Source organism: Danio rerio, chromosome 9 (genome assembly GCF_049306965.1).
Source record: "Danio rerio strain Tuebingen ecotype United States chromosome 9, GRCz12tu, whole genome shotgun sequence".
Classification (NCBI taxonomy): Eukaryota; Metazoa; Chordata; class Actinopteri; order Cypriniformes; family Danionidae; genus Danio; species Danio rerio.
Genome location: NC_133184.1, coordinates 54366860 through 54384577, shown reverse-complemented (window position 1 = coordinate 54384577; position 17718 = coordinate 54366860). Strand labels below are relative to the sequence as shown.

Below are 17718 nucleotides of genomic sequence, written 5' to 3'. Positions count from 1 at the left end.
CAAAACAGTCATATAATGGTGCATGACTGTCAGCTGACGCGCTCCATAGTGATAAACAGACGCTGTTTCCCAAACGGATTCTATACCCGCGATTTGAAGCGGAGAGAAAGTCTGGCTTTTGGGTGCGGGTTTAAACAGACATACACACATAATTAATAATAATAACATAAAAGGATGTCGATCTTGGTGGGTTTTTTCCCCCCAAACACAGCTAATTTCATCTTAAATGAGCATAAAAAGTTAGAAAAGCAGTCGAATGTTTTCATTATAACGTTAGATGTGTGCATTTTTAAAGTGACACCTCTTATTTAATGTAAATGTTAAAAAATCTTCATAAATGAGAGATTCATTCGTTGCTCTTTAATCAGAATGTGTAAATTATACAGTGGGGAAACGGCAAATGCTTGATTCTATTTCAATATAATAGCTATTAATTTTAATAAGCTGAACTGTTTGCTAATGTATTTGCTGCTAATGTAAATATTTATTTTTCTTTTGTTAATAATAATAATTTTAAAACATATTACTGACCGATTAACTGTTTATTTACAATGAAACAGCTCCAAATGAACATACAACGGGTGGGGGGGTGTTAGAGGAATCCCTTATTATGGTGGGCATATCCCTTATTTTCACATCCCAATGTTGACATGTATGGGCATCCTGACCCAATTTGCCCACTGGCCTGTCCATCATGGCCTCCTAACCATCCCCATATCATAACTGGCTTCATCACTCCTCTCCACCAATCAGCTGGTGTGTGGTGTGGGGTCTGGTGCAATATGGCTGCCATCATGTCATCCAGGTGGATGCTGCACACTGGTGGTGGATCAGGAGATTCCCCCCAATGTGTAAAGCGCTTTGAATGCCCAAAAATGCGCTATGTAATTGTAAGGAATTATTAATTGAGATAATTATAATTGCCGGTACTTCGGATCATTTTGGAAGGGCACTTTCTATCCAAGACTAAACAGGGCATGTGCACTGCACGGGTTGAGCCCTATGTGTGCACGTGCCTGTTTGATTAGATATTCTTCAAGACACTAGTATTCAGCTTTGTGACATTTAAAGGCTTAACTAGGATAATTTGGCAAGTTAGGGTAAGTCATTGTATAACAGTGGTTTGTTTTGTAGACAATCTAAAACAAATGTTGCTAAGGGGGCTAATAATATTGACCTTAAATTGGCTTTAAAACATTAGGAACTGCTTTTTTCCTAGCCGAAATAAAACAAAAAAGGCTTTCTTCAGAAGAAAATAATAATTTAGAAAATACTGTGAAAAATTCCTGAATCATTTGGGAAATACTTGAAAAAAAAATCACTAATAAATCTGATTTCACACAATATTTGTGTATTGTTTGTGTGTTCTTCTCACCTAGCGGTGGTGACGCAGTGTCAGGGATGATCTCACCGATGTCTCCAAAGATGAACTTGATCTTCTGGTCTGCGTGTTCTGTGTTTGAGGAGCCGTGGACGGCGTTTTCTAGCACGTCTTTAGCAAATCGAGCTCTCAGAGACTCGGGGGCTGTCAGTCGGGCCTGGTCGGGGTCTGTGGGGCCCATGGCGGCTCTCCACTCCTGCACTGCGTTCTCCTTCGTCAGAACCAGCATCGTACACGGCCCACTATACAGAAATCATCATAAGAAGGATCATAATAATGCGCTGCTGCATTTTACTCAATGGTGCGTGCTACATATACAGTTGAGGTCAAAATGATTAGCCATCCCGTGAAATATTTAATAATATTTGAATAATTTTGAATATTGAATAAGTGATATTCAATGGAGCAAGGCAATTCACACAGTATTTACTATAATAATTTTTTCCTCTGGAGAAAGTCTTATTTGTTTTATTTCGACAAGAATAAAAGCAGTTTTTAAAACATTTTAAGCTCTATATCATTAGCCCTATTAGGCTATATTTTTTTCGATTGTCAACCGAACAAACCACTGTTATACAATGACTTGCCTAATTACCCTAACCTGCCTAATTAACCTAGTTAAGCCTTTAAATGTCACTTTAAGCTGAATACTAGTATCTTGAATAATATCAAGTCAATATTATGTGCTGTCACCATTCATTCATTCATTCATTTTCCTTTCGGCTTAGTCCCTTTATTAATCCGGGGTCGCCACAGTGTTATGAACCGCCAACTTATCCAGCACGTTTTTACGCAGCGGATGCCCTTCCAGCCGCAACACATCTCTGGGAAACATCCACACACAATCATTCACACTCATACACTACGGACAATTTAGCCTACCCAATTCACCTATAGCGCATGTCTTTGGACTGTGGGGGAAACCGGAGTACCCGGAGGAATCCCACGCGAACGCAGGGAGAACATGCAAACTCCACACAGAAACGCCAACTGACCCAGCCGAGGCTCAAACTAGCGATCTTCTTGCTGTGATGCTACAGCACTACTTCCTGCGTTAACTGCTGTTATCATGACAAATATAAAAGAAATCCGTTATTAGAAATGAGTTTTTAAAACTATTATGTTTAGAAATGTGTTGAAAAAATCTTCCCCCCATTTAAACAGAAATTGGGGGAAAATATACAGGAGGGCTAATAATTCAGGCTTCAACTGTACTCCTAGGTTACCTTGAGTAAATCAATGGGCAAATTCAGATTTTTGGGTGAACTAATCCTTTAACACTTGTTTTCAGTGTAGTACTCACCGGCACATGTAATCCACCAGCTGGCTGAAGAAGGGTTTCTCGCGATGCTCTTTATAAAACTCCTCTGCCATCTCTCTGGACAGAATCGTGTCTTTCAGTTGGGAAATGGTAAATCCTTTAGCCTGAATCTCCTCCAGGATCTCCTCTGAGCAGATACACACAAGGTCAACAGCGAGTTCCAGTGTTTATCCTTTGGGTTTATTCTTAAACTACCTTTTCAAAACTTGGGGTTGGTAACATTTTAACCCCTTAACTATTCCCATCCATCTCCATCCCAATCCATCCATCCATTCCCATTTATCAATCTTTCTCAATCCATTAATCCCAATTCATCCATCCATCCCAGTCCATGGATCCATCCATCTTAATCCATCCATCCATTCCCATTCATCAGTCTATCCCAATCCATTCATCCCAATTCATCCATCCATCTATCTATCCATCCCGATCCATCCTAATCCATCCACCCATCCCAGTCCATCCATCCATCCATCCATCCATCCCAATCCATCCATCCATTCCCATTCATCAATCCATTCCATCCATCTATTCATCCCAATTCATCAATCCATTCATACCAACCCATCCATCCATCCCAATTCATCCATCCATCTATCCATCCCAAACCTTCCTAATCTGTCCATCCATCCATCCATCCCAATCCATCCGTTCATTCCCATTTATCAATCCATCCATCCACCCCATTCATCCATCTATTCTTCTCGATTCATCCATCAATTCCAATCCATCCATCCCAATTCATCCATCCATCCATCTATCTCAGTCTATCCATCCATCCTTCCCAATCTATCCATCCAAATCCATCCATCTATCCCAACCCATCCATCCCAATCCAACCATCCATATATCCAACCCATGCATCCCAATCTATCTATCCATCCCAATCCATTCATCCCAATCCATGCATTCCAATCCATCCATCTCAATTTATCCATCCATCCCAACCCATCCCAAGCCATCTATCCCAATCAATCTATCCATCCCAACCCAATCATCCCAATTTATCCATCCATCTATCCCATTCCATCCATCCCAACCAATTTATTCATCCATCCATCCATCCATCCATCCATCCCATTTCATCCATTCCAATCCATCCCAATCCAATATTTCCCAAATTATATTTAACAGAGCAAGAAGTTTTCCACAGTATTCCCTATAATATATTTTCTTCTGGAGAAAGTCTGATTAGCTTTATTTTGGCTAGAATAATAGCAGTCAAGGAAAACATTTTAAGGTCAATAATATTAGCCCCCTTAGGGGCCAATCACACCGAACTCGTTTTTTGCACTGAGGCGCCTTTTTTGAATGGTTTACTGACGGCTGTGAGCGTTTTGTGCGCTGGTTATGCGCTTTGCGTGTTTTACCACCTGCTGCGCCTCACGTTTTTGCCCTTGCGCGATGTGCGCTTGCAGTTGAAATAAAGTCAACTCTAAGCGGAAAAAGCGCATTACATCACTCGCAACTTCATTCTCCAATCAAAGGAAAGCAGAGACAGGGTTTCTGCAGTGTTTATGTTGTCAAGACAACAACAGAGACTTTTAGAGATGGAGGAGAGACTTGTGGTTTTGAGTTATCCAGAGCTGTATGACTTGACGTATCTTGAATATCACATTATTATTAAATATTAAAATTATATTAACATCAACAGCATCACTCACACAATACCCAGATGATTCAGTCGTTGCCTAGCAACATAAAAAAAATGCCCGGCGCTTCTTTTTTTTTGATTGTCAACAAAAAAAAAGGCAGTGGGTGCGCAGCGCGTTTTTGGAACGTAAATGCACATTCAGTGTGATCGGCCCCTAAAGCAATACTTGTTTTGTGTTTCGATTGTCTACACTGTGTTCAGTGTTAGTGCTGATGATACCCTTGTGTTGGGTGTCCGGTTTAATGACAGCGAGTGTGTCTTCAGGAGGGAAGAAGAAGCTGATCTCCTTCTCTGCCTCCTCTGAGCTGCTGCTGCCGTGGAGCTGGTTAATACTGGAGTTTTCAACCGAGAACTGGGCTCGCAAACTAGATCACGACCACACACACACACACACACACACACACACACACACACTGTATGATCAATAACACACACGATAAACAATCACACATTGAGTTAATGCTTTTATAATGCATTTAAAATCTGTAGACTGTTTTGTCATTCTGAGCCCAAAGAATTGCTGTTTTATAAATAATGATACTATAATAATTATCATTGTGTATGAAATGTGGTGTACCAATAATAATAATAAAACATTTTTACATATATTTTCAGGGTCAAACAGATCTGAACACATTATGGGATTAAGCAGAAACATTCAGATGAAGGTTAAAGTCATTAAATGAAACTGTTATTGATATTGTTTTACCTGTCTGGTTGCTCATTTTTAGCCTTGATGGGGTCTTTGGGTCCTAGGATGTTCCTCCAGTGCTCCACGGCTCCTTCTTTTACTAAAGCTAATGCTAACACCGGCCCACTGTCAACCACACACAGTTCATGTAGACAGTATAAATATAAACTGTATTTACTGGATATTTCTTAAATCCCCAAATCAGAAAAAGATGGCACAGTTTGGAAAACACAAATAAAAAAAAGAAATTCCAAATTTACTTTAACTTGTATTTGATTGCATACAATATCAACACAAAATATTTAATGTTTTGTTTGGTCAACTTCATTTCATTTGTGAATATACACCCTTTCTTTTCATTCAGACCTGCAACACACTCCAGAAAAAGTTGTGACAGGAGCAGTTTAGGGCTATTTATTAGGTAAATTGGTTCAATAATGATGTGATTTGACACAGGTGATGTCAACAGGTGATTGTAGTTATGATTCCATCCCAATTCATCCATCCATCTCAACCCATCCCAATCCATCCAACCATATATCCCAACCCATGCATCCTAGTCCATCCATCCCAATCTATCCATCCATCCCCCTCAATCTATCCATCCTAACCTATCCATCCCAATTTATCCATCCATCCATTCATCCATTTCAACCCATTCCAATCCATCCAACCATATATCCCAACCCATGTATCCTAATCCATGCATACCAATCTATCCATCCATCCCCCTCAATCTATCCATCCTAACCCATCCATCCCAATTTATCCATCCATCTCAACTCATCCCAATCCATCCAACCATATATCCCAACCCATGCATCCTAATCCATCCATCCCAATCTATCCATCCATCCCCCTCAATCTATCCATCCTAACCCATCCATCCCAATTTATCCATCCATCCATTCATCCATCTCAACCCATTCCAATCCATCCAACCATATATCCCAACCCATGCATCCTAATCCATGCATACCAATCTATCCATCCATCCCCCTTAATCTATCCATCCCAATCCATCTATCCATCCCAATCCATCCATCCCAATTTATCCATCCATTCCAACCCGTCCATCCCAATCCAAGTATCCCAGTTCATCTATCCATCCATGTTTGTGTTTGTGTGTGTGTGTATTTGTTGGTGTGTTTGTGTTATTGTACGTATGCATGTTTGTATATATGTTGTTTGTTGTTGAGAGTGTGCATGTGTGTGTTGTTGACCTGGTCATGTTCTCCATCAGGCTGTTGAAGTATTCCTCCTCCACATGAGTGCTGTAGAAGAGTCGCACCTGCTCCTCCGTCAGCATCAGCTCTTTCTGCATGGCCACTCTGAAACCAGCTTGACGGATGCGGCTCAGGATTTCCTCTAAAACACATTCACAGAGCATAAGTCTTCATATTTCATTACCGTTTTCTCATAGTTAAAGTTTCAGACACTGCAGAACCAGAGGAAATCGTCAAAAATACAAATGAATTGGTAAATCAATTCATCCATCCATCTCCAATCCATCCATCAATCTCCCATCCATACATCCCTGTACAATCAATCAATCAATCCATGCATCAATCGCCCATTCATACCAGAGGTCGCGTTAGACTTGAAAAAGTCCATCATAACCTATTATTGACCGTCAATTAATTTGCATATTTTCTAATCGCTTTTTTCATTCATATTTTAATAATGAACTTGCACGAAGAGCATATAGGCTAAATTATTTATTTATTTATTCCTCCTGCACCGACCTTAACCTAGGTGCTAGCCTGTGTGTAATCAAACGCATCAAGAGAAACCGATGCAGAGGCAGTTGTCATTAAATTCTGTGTCTTTGCCTCGGAAAGTCGACTTCTCGTGGCAGTTTTAAATTTGTTCGGGAGGCTGAAGCCGCGTTCTGCTGCCACACTGGAGAGCCCTTGCCAGAAGCGGCCTGGACTCTACAGACAGACTCAGGCCAGATATGGTTAACAGGAATCGGGCCAGTGCTTTACAGCCGCATCACAAACGCATGTGCGGGAGTGAGCTGCGGGCCTAATCAATCTCCCATCCATCCATCATCTCCAATCAATCTCCCATCCATCCATCCATCTCCAATCAATCCATCAATCAATCAATCTCACATTCATCCATCATCTCCAATCAATCTCCACTCCATCCATCTATCAATCTATCATCCATCAATCTCACATCCATCCATCATCTCCAATCAATCTCCCATCCATCCATCTATCAATCAATCCATCCATCCACCCATCTCCAATCAATCCATCCATCTCGCATGCATCCATCATCTCCAATCAATCTCTCATCCATCCATCTATCAATCAATCCATCCATCCACCCATCTCCAATCAATCCATCCATCTCGCATGCATCCATCTCACATCCATCCATCATCTCCAATCAATCTCCCATCCATCTATCAATCAATCCATCAATCTCACATCCTTCCATCATCTCCAATCAATCTCTCATCCATCCATCTATCAATCAATCCATCCATCCACCCATCTCCAATCAATCAATCCATCCATCTCACATGCATCCATCTCACATCCATCCATCATCTCCAATCAATCTCCCATCCATCTATCAATCAATCCATCCATCAATCTACCATCCATCCATCCATCTCCAATCAATCAATCCATCCATCTCACATCCATCAATCAATATCCCATCTATCCATTCATCCTTCAATCTTACATCCATCCATCAATCTCTCATCCATCCATCAATCTCCAATCAATCCATCCATCAATCTCTCATCCATCCACCAATCTCCAATCAATCCATCCATCAATCTCCCATCCATCCATCAATCTCCAATCAATCCATCCATCTGTCCATCTCTAATCAATCCATCCATCTATCTCCCATCCATCCATTCAATTCATCCATCTCCAATCGATTCATCCATCCATCCATCCATCAATCTCTCATCCATCCATCCATCTCCAATCAGTTCATCCATCCATCAATCTCCAATAAATCCATACATCAATCCCCAATCCCCCAATCTCCAATCAAACCATCCATCCATCCATCCATCAATCTTTTATCCATCCATCCATTCATCCATCCATCCATCTCCAATCAATCAATCCATTAATCTCCCATCCATACATTCAATCCATCCATCTCCAATCAATTTATCTATTCATCCATCTCTAATTAATTTATCCACCCATCCATTCATCAACCTCCAATTCACTTTCCCCCCCTCCCTCCCTCTAACAATCTCCAATCAATCCATCCATCCATCCATCAATCTCAGATCAATCCATCCATCTATCAATCTCAGAACAATCAATCCTTCCATCAATCTCAGATCAATCCATCCATCCATCAATCTCCAATCCATCCATCCATCCCTCTCCATCTATTCATCCATCCATCCATCAATCCATCCATCCATCCTTAAGGAGAAATTTGTCTTGCACAATCGAGGGAACAGAGAACATTTAGTGACAATATAAATGACTAAAACTTAAAAAAAAAACATTCATTATGACTTGCACGATTTACAATTAACATGAACTAAACAACTTTTTATAGTGTTTATAGTGGCTTAATTAAAAAATAAAAGCAAAAAATATGACTAAACACCACAATATCATAACAATAAAAATGCTAAATGAGAAAAGCATTGTTTTTTTCAGTGTGATGTCATGGTGCTGGTGAATTCTGATCATCAATATCAGTAAACTCTGCTTGAGTGTAATGTGTGCAAACTTTCGGGCCTCAGTGAGAGTGCAGGAGGTGTAAAAGCGTAACGTTGGCACCTGCCTCTGTTTTCCCTGGCAGCGTCGGGCCGGACGAGCGCCAGCGTTCGCTCCACGGGCTCCTCTTCCGGCCTGGAGTCCCACACACTGAAGCTGAAGTTGGGGAAGAAGAAGGCCAGTTCCCTGCTGGCGCGCTCGCGGTCGGAGCTGCCGTGGAGGCCGTTCAGAAGGCTTTCAGAGCCGTACTGCGCCCGCAGGCTGAGGACAGACAGATGGAGAAACCGCGGGCTCTCAGGATGTGTTGAGCTAAAACTGATACTGATCAAAGCTGTGAGCGCAATATGGAGCGGCAGCGCAACTCCAACACATGAGCTTTACTGGAGGAATCATGTTAGGAACACTCTAGAGAATTACTCAGCGTCTGCACGGGAACATGTGTCGTTTACACTTCCCTATTAATGATGATCATCATTTGTTCAGGAAAAATATATACAGTTCAAGCCAGAATTATTAGCTCCCCCTGTATGTTTTTCCCTCCAATTTCTATTTAACGGAGAAAAGATTTTTAAACACATTTTTAAACATGATAGTTTTAATAACTCATTACTAATAAATGATTGTTGCCATGGTAACAGCGCATAATATTTGACTAAATATTTTAATAAGATACTAGTATTCAGCTTAAAGTGACATTGAAAGGCTTAACCAGGTTAATTAGATTAATTATGCGAGTTTGGTTAATTAGACAAATCATTGTATCTGAAAAAAATAGCTAGCTAGGGGGCTTATAATTTTGACCTTAATGTATTTAAAAAAATTTTAAACTTATATAAGTGTAGCGGATATAAAACAACATTCAGTCACCATTCAAATGTATGTATCTTTTACTAGATAAAATGTTCAGTGGTTATATATATATATATTTATTATTATAATTTATTGATGTATTCATTCATTCGTTCATTCAATTTTGTTTTGTTTATTCATTCCTCCATTTATAACTGTTTTTATAATTATTTGCATTAATTTATTCATTAATCGTGTTTTTTTTAATTATTTTATGTTCATTCATTCATTCATCATCATGTATTTACTGACTCCAGGTAATGCACTACCTCTCAGGCTGCTGTCTCCGGGCCTCCTCTCTGTTATTTTATTCACTCATTCATTAGTCACACACACTTAATCGGGCTGCTCTCTCTGGACATCTTGTATATTATTTCACTCCTTTTATTTAATCATTCATTCATCATGTATTTACTGACTGAGTGTTTCTCAAGGTAATGCCATACCTCTCAGGGTACTCTCTCCGGGCATCCTGTAAATTTCCATCCTGTTTATCCAGGTACTGTAGTATTTCCTGGGCTGTTCTCTCTGGGCCTCTTTGATTGTTATTTAATTCTTTCATTCGTTATCTCATTCATCATGTATTTACTGACTAATTGTTTCTTCAGGTAGTGCACTACCTCTTGGGCTGCTCTCTCCAGGCCTACTCTATATTAATTCATTCATTTATTCACTCTTTCACCATGTATATTATTAACTGATTGCTTTTTCAGTTAATGCAGTACCTTTTGGCTGCTCGTTCCGTTCCTCCTCTCTGTTATTTTATTCATTCATTCCGTCATTAATTAATGTCTGATTTCTCCAGGTAATGTGATACCTTTTGGGCTGCTCTCTCTGGGCCTCCTCTATATTCATTCATTCATTCATTCATTCATTTGTTTACTGACTGATTGTTTCTCCTGGTAATGCACAACCACTCGGGCTGCTCTCTCCAGGCCTTCTTAACATTCATTCATTCATTCATTCATTCATTCATTCATTCATCCATCCATCCATCCATCCATCCATCCATCCATCCATCCATCCATCATCATGTATTTATTGATTGGTTGTTTCTCCAGGTAATTCCGCTACCTCTGCTCTCTCTGGGCCTACTCTATGTATCATTCATTCGTTAATCTGTTCTTTCATTCATTCATTCCAGTGTTTCCTCTAGGATTTTTTCCAGCTGTGGCGGCAGGCCTTTTTTACACAGATCTACCAACTACCTGTGGCATTATTTCAATGATAAATGTCGTGAGCGCAGTATTACAAGTCGAGATCGCATTTATGTAATAGCCTACGAGCATGCGAATCTCTTTGCTTGTGCACCGTTTTCCTCTAATCAAAAACTTCTTGCACACCCCCTCAAATTTATGCCGCTCAAGCGCAGATCTTCTTGTGCGCTCTCACATAAACGCTGCTGAAGTGCGATTAAGCACGTTTACGTAACCAGTATGTCTACAACATTCATTCATTCATTCATTCATTCATTCATTCATTCATTCATTCTATCATTCATTCATTCATTTACTCACTCACTCATTCATTCATTCATTCATTCATTCATTCATTCATGTATTTATTGATTGGTTGTTTCTCCAGGTAATGCACTACCTCTGCTCTCACTGGGCCTTGTCTATATTATTCCATTCATTCGTTAATCTGTTTATTTATTCATTCATTCATTATGTATTTATTGACTGATTGTTTTTAGTTAATGCAGAAACTTTTGGTTGCTATTTCCATTCCTCTTCTCTGTTATTTCATTAATTCATTCCATCATTCATTTACTGATTAATTGTTTCTACAGGTAATGTGGTACCTTTTGAGCTACTCTCTCTGGGCCTCCTTTTCATTCATTCATTCATTCACTCACTCATTCATTCATTTGTCATTCATTCATTCATTCATTCATTCATCATCATCTATTTATTGATTGGTTGTTTCTCCAGGTAATGTGATACCTCTGCTCTCTCTGGGCCTCCTCTATATTATTTCATTCATTCGTTAATCTGTTCATTCATTCATTCATTAATTCATTCATTCATTCATCTATCATCATGTGTTTACTGACTGATTGTGTTTTCTGGTAATGCACTACCTGTCAGTCTGCTTTCTCCAAGCCTCTTTAACATTCATTCATTCATTTATTCATTCATTCATCCATCCATCCATCCATTCATTGTTTTTCCAGGTAATGTGGTACCTCTGCTTTCTCTGGGCCTCCTCTATATTATTTAATTCATTTGTTAATCTGTTCATTCATTCATTCATCTATCATCATGTGTTTACTGACTGATTGTTTCTCCTGGTAATGCACTACCTGTCAGTCTGTTTTCTCCAAGCCTCTTTAACATTCATTCATTCATTTATTCATTCATTCATCCATCCATCCAACTATTCATTGTTTTTCCAGATAATGTGGTACCTCTGCTTTCTCTGAGCCTCCTCTTTATTATTTCATTCATTTGTTAATCTGTTTATTCATTCATTCATTCATTCATTCATTTATGTATTTATTGATTGGTTGTTTTTTTAGGTAATGTGATAACTCTGCTTTCTCTGGGCCTCCTCTATATTATTTCATTCATTTGTTAATATGTTCATTCATTCATTCATTCATTCATTCATTCATTCATTTATGTATTTATTGACTAATTGTTTCTCCAGGTAATGCGATACCTTTCAGGCTGCTCTCTCCGGGCCTCCTCCACATCAGCAGGGCCGATGAATTCTCTCCAGGCCGGAATGACGTCCTCACAGCCCTCTGTCTTGGAGATGACCAGGACATGCGATGGGCCGCTCGACATAAACTGGACGAGCTCCTGAAAGTACGGCTGCAGAAACACACAAACACGCACGCTGGAGCTCTGCCATTCCTCTCCATCAGCAAAAACACAGGCTATTTTTAGAGGATTCATTCATTTACCTCCGCGGCTTTGTGTTGATAGAAGTCCTGAGCTTCTGCTTCAGTTAGCGTTCGCTCCTCATGCGCCAAAATCACAAAACCGGCATCCTGAATCTATGAGAAAAAAAGCACACAGTGTATTCATTTTACCTGTGAAGTAGAGCTGCAAGTGTTTCTATACAGCTGAAGACAAAATCCAAGTGCTGTTTAATGGAGAGAGGGTTTTTTCAACACATTATTTTTAATAACTAATTTCTTTTGTCTTCGAAATGTTGGGCAGTACATAATATTTTACTGGTTATTCTGCAAGTATATGCTAGTATTCAGCAATTTAAAAGGCTTAACTAGGTTAATTACTGTGCATCCGGAAAGTGTTCATAGCGCTTCACTCCTTCCGCATTTTTTTGTCACAGCCTTTTTCCAAAATGGATTAAGATCATTTATTTCCTCAACATTCTACACACAATACCCCATTGTCATGTTCACCAGCGACGTAACCACCATAGATCGCTGAAAAACATTCAAATCCACATGAACTACAAATCCGCCATGTTATGGACTACAGATCCAGTCATGCAACACACTCACCTGCTGCAAGTCACTCACACCTGAAGCTGCTTTTGGACTAATAACTGCACTTTAAATACAGCACACTAAAGGCTGATCTATACTTCTGCATTAAGCAAATGCATATGCTATGGCGCGGCCTATGCATGGACGCATAGCCCTCACCGTGACCATCGGCGTTGCTGACGCGCTCCCCTTTAAAAATGTAACTATACGTCGCAATAACACGTAGTGCAAGCTCTGTGATTGGTCAGTTTGGTAGCCCTGATGAGTGTGGGCGGGACCGAGAGCTGCGCGAGCCCAATGGAGCGATTGTTTACAAGTGTGGAGTCCCGTAAAGGAGCTCTGGATGGAAAGTTTTGTTTTGTTTTTACCTCATGGTTAAAGTTGTTGCATGTTTGCCAGTTCCTGCCTCTAAATGATCGAGTTTGAGCCACTTGTACATTCGGGAAGCGTTCAGAAAAAAAAACACCAGCAAAGAAACTCGAAACAGAGGAACATCAACACCTCACTGCCAACTAGCATTTCGGAAGTGTTATTGCAAAGCAACAGAGGCAGCGCGCAGAAGTATAAATGCACAGCTACGCGTGTTGCATGTGCCCTACGTTACGCCAATCACTTGACGCAGAAGTATAAACCAGGCTTAACACACAGTTGCTGCTTAGTCTTCTGTTACAATGGTGTGACACTGACAACAGGGGTGTGGATCCAAATGCAGGTTAATTTAGCAGAATGGTCAGGCAAGCAACACTAATCACAGGGGCAAACAAATATATACAGGCAAATCCAGATTCATAGTCTAAATAACAGGCGAGTGGTCAGGAGGCAGGCAGCAGAAAGGGATAAACAATACAAACATAACAAAGCAAGGGTCAAAACCGGCAAGACAAAGAAAGGAAAAACGTGTTGTAATGTCACGTAATCAGATAACACGTTTTCCTTGCTTTGTCTTGCCGGTTTTCAATCTCGCTTTGTTTTGTTTGTATTGTTTGTTCCTTGATTTATGGTTTCATACATTATATTACAGATGAATTGTTCACCACTAAACTAACAATGTGAGTTTGGTTAGTTTTGATTTCATGTGGACTTTAAACTCCTTAAAGGCCTAAACACATGCAAATAATAAACATCCATCTATTATGGTTAAAGTCTGCAGTGACTCCACAAGTCTCATGTCTTCTGAACTATTCCATATATCATGTAATGTAAATATTGTTGATGGACACATTATGATGTTGATTTTGAATTGATACAGCTGAGGGCAAAATTATGAGCCCTCCTATGCAATATTTATTCTTTTTCAAATATTTCTTAAATGATATGTAGGGAATTTTTCACAGTATTTCCTATAATATTTTTTCTTCTGGAGAAAGTCTTATTTGTTTTATTTTGGCTAGAATGAAAGCAGTTTTTACTTTTTCAACATGTCAACTTTATTAGCCCCTTTAGCAATATTTGTTTTCGATTGCCTACCATATCGGTCAACCCTCCCTTTTTCCCGGGATTCTCCTGTATTTTACAGTTCTATCTTGCTATCATCCCATAAAGGTATTTTCCCGTATTTCTCCCGTATTTTCAGTCTTTCTCTGAAGGATGGCAATAAAGCGCCTAGCCTCCCTATACGCAACCTATACCAGACTCAGACTCAGCTTTATTATCCAGTTAGGGAAACTAAAATTGCAACATGGTGCCATAACACAGGCAAAGTTCCATGTACACATTATTAAAATATTACCACACAACATCCATACATCAATATGTAGATACATCCCCCTCCCCCCTTGACTCATTTAATGACCTAATGGCCACAATTCTAAAAGAATTTCTGGTTCTATTTGTCCTGCAAATAGAAACCTAAAACGACGTCCTGATGGCAACAACTGAAATACAGAAGTACAATGGGTGATCCGGGGTGCATAGGATACCCTGAGCTCTCTTTAGAACATATTTATGGCAGATTACCATTGGACCAGTCTGGTTAAAACCAATGATCTTGCCTCCCACTTTCACCAGGCTGTTCAGCCTGTTCTTGCTTCACACACTCAGATTACCGTACCAAGATTACAATGCAAAAAGATAAAACAGATTCAATAAATAGTTTATAAAACAGCGTCATCATACAGGTACAAACCTGAAATGGTCTAAGTTTCCTTGTCTTTCCTAAGTCTTTGTTGAACTTTTTCCCGTATTTTTGGTGGTTCCTGCACATGTCTCAAAAGAAAATGTCTCTATCATAATCTATGCAAAAGTTATTTTATTTTAAAGCCCCTGTCAGATCACATGATTTTTATTGTCGGTTATGAAAGTCACTATATCAGATCCTGCAATATTTTTTCTTGATAAAATCGTGACTTTTTTTCTCCCATTTTTAGATTTCTGATCAAGTCAGATTTGATAATGTGGCGAATCATCCGATTTTTATTGAGCAGGTGTAATATTTATAAATATTAATTATTCGAATTCTTGTATTCTCTAAGGTGCCGCTGTCATCATTAACCTGGACTGATTTTGAAGCACTTTACCTCAGATGTTATTCTTGTTTATTTTGTAGATAACTGACCAACAAAAATATATTAAAATTAGCCTAATTATCAATGTTATATTTTCCTATTATATTAATTATAAATTATTGTAATTAATAATTTAAATTATTCAAATACAATGATGTGCTTTCATTTCCTTGGTCTAACTCGCGACAATGAATGAATGTAGCCTTTGACAGCAAGCATCAGTGTTTTTAATGATTGAAATGAGAATAAGGGATGATGATGGGGCGGGTGGTGCTGGAGATGTGCATAACCTTGAATAAAATCCTGCTGGTGCCCCTGGAAGAAAGAACTCAGAATGGAGATGTCGGCATATTTGTGCCAGTTTTTCAGATAAAATTGCTTAAAACACATAATATTTTAGAGAAAATAGTTAAAGCTTGCATAGCCAATGACTGGGTATATCCACCCGTGACCAACCCATCTGTAAATATGCAGCCTGTTTCTGATCACCTGACCAGCTCAATAACAGCAGCACCCACTAATATAACTGATAAATGATGTGCTCCTATTGGGCCGTGTCACCCACGTGGTGGAACTCGTTGTAAAAAACGAGAAAAGATTAAACATGCTAGACTTTCTGCGACCAGACCAATTGTCATGAACTATGGCACATTACAAGACAAGAAACGATTGAATCTTGTGTCACGACATCTATTTGTCAGTTACGAATCTCTACGACACCCTACGTCAAGAAAATCATGCCAAAATCGTGTGATCTGACTAATGCTTAACTGATGAGAGAATGGAACCACTTTTGGGGGTATTGGACCAGTACAGACCTTTAAAATTTAAAGAATGCAGAAGTAAACCACACTGTAAGAAAAAAAATCGTAAAAAAAAAGGTCAAATGACTGGCAGCTACGGCTGCCAAACAAAAACCATAAAGTTACGGTAAAATGTCTTTGTTGAAATAAAGTGCAAAAAATAATAAATCTACAGATATTTTAATTAAAATGTTTACAGAAAAACACTGTTATTTTACAGCCTTTTCCTAAATTAATACGATCAAATACGCTCAATAAAGGTATACACTGATCAAACATCATCAATAAATCATTACGATTAAACCATAGACTGTAAAATATAGTTATAGTATATATAAGTTTTTTTTTACAGTGCATAGATATATACACTAGATATTGCATAGGGACCCTGAGCATGCGTCAATAGCGCCGCCATATTTGTACAGTGCTCACAGGACAAGTGTCGTTCAACCGCACTAGCCAAGACAGTGTTACTACGTGAAAATGCTGGACTTTAGCGCTGTCTACGGGTGTAGTAATGAGCAAACAAAGAAAACAAAGCTCAGAGGCAGAACATTTCATAGGTAAGGTTTAGTTTTTCACGTTTTTGTATGTTATGAACTTTTGTGCTACACAGGTAACGTTATTGATGATAATACAGTCACTTACTCAGGGTAGATAGTACATTTCCATACACTCAAACACAAGCTTTTTGTCAGAAATGCCTGTGTGACCACTTATCCATCAATGTAGAAAAGTGATGTAAAATATAATTTTCTTAATTTATAAAAATATTTTTATCATACTGACCTCCGGGAAAACTCGGAGATATATGTGTATATCTCTGGCTCTCGATGGCCACAGTCCTTCACTGCAGCTTGGTCCCACATTCATTTCAAAGGAACGCTACCCTGTACTAAAGTGGCGGCTCTATTGACGCAATCCTTCTAATAGACAACAACAGGGTAGGCGACATCTAATGTATATATTCATGGAAGTAAACAACTTCATGGAGTTGGTAACAGGTACGCAGAGTTTGAAGGCCTAGTTAAGCCTTTAAATGTCACTTTAAGCTGAATACTAGTATCTTGAAGAATATCTAGTCAAATATTATGTACTATCATCATGGCAAAGTTAAAATAAATCAGTTATTAGAGATGAGTTATTAAAACTATTATGTTAAGACAGTGGTTCTCAAACTGTGGTATGTGTACCACTAGTGGTAGGCGGGCTTCCTTCTAGTGGTACGCGGAGGAATGAAATGTCATGTACATGCTATATATATTACAAAATATATAAAAAATTATGTATATGACATATAGCCTATATTTCTGAGGTAATCTGCCACGTTTTT

At 39.1% G+C, this 17718-nt stretch overlaps 1 protein-coding gene across 3 annotated transcripts in view; it reads right to left on the bottom strand.

The window, feature by feature from the left end:
- The window catches only part of LOC141376229 (thioredoxin domain-containing protein 6-like), a 31647-nt gene that overhangs the window by 6798 nt on the left and 7131 nt on the right, over positions 1 to 17718 (bottom strand). For 2 of the 3 annotated variants that reach the window (XM_073913304.1, XM_073913305.1), the window contains exons 8-15: positions 12527 to 12619; positions 12280 to 12434; positions 8834 to 9027; positions 6271 to 6415; positions 5066 to 5173; positions 4576 to 4721; positions 2685 to 2829; positions 1376 to 1623 (exon numbers count right to left, since the gene is read on the bottom strand). In XM_073913304.1, coding sequence (XP_073769405.1) covers positions 1376 to 1623; positions 2685 to 2829; positions 4576 to 4721; positions 5066 to 5173; positions 6271 to 6415; positions 8834 to 9027; positions 12280 to 12434; positions 12527 to 12619 — 1234 coding nt within the window. The remainder of the gene's footprint in view (positions 1 to 1375; positions 1624 to 2684; positions 2830 to 4575; positions 4722 to 5065; positions 5174 to 6270; positions 6416 to 8833; positions 9028 to 12279; positions 12435 to 12526; positions 12620 to 17718) is intronic. The other variant, XM_073913306.1, reaches the window with a different exon arrangement.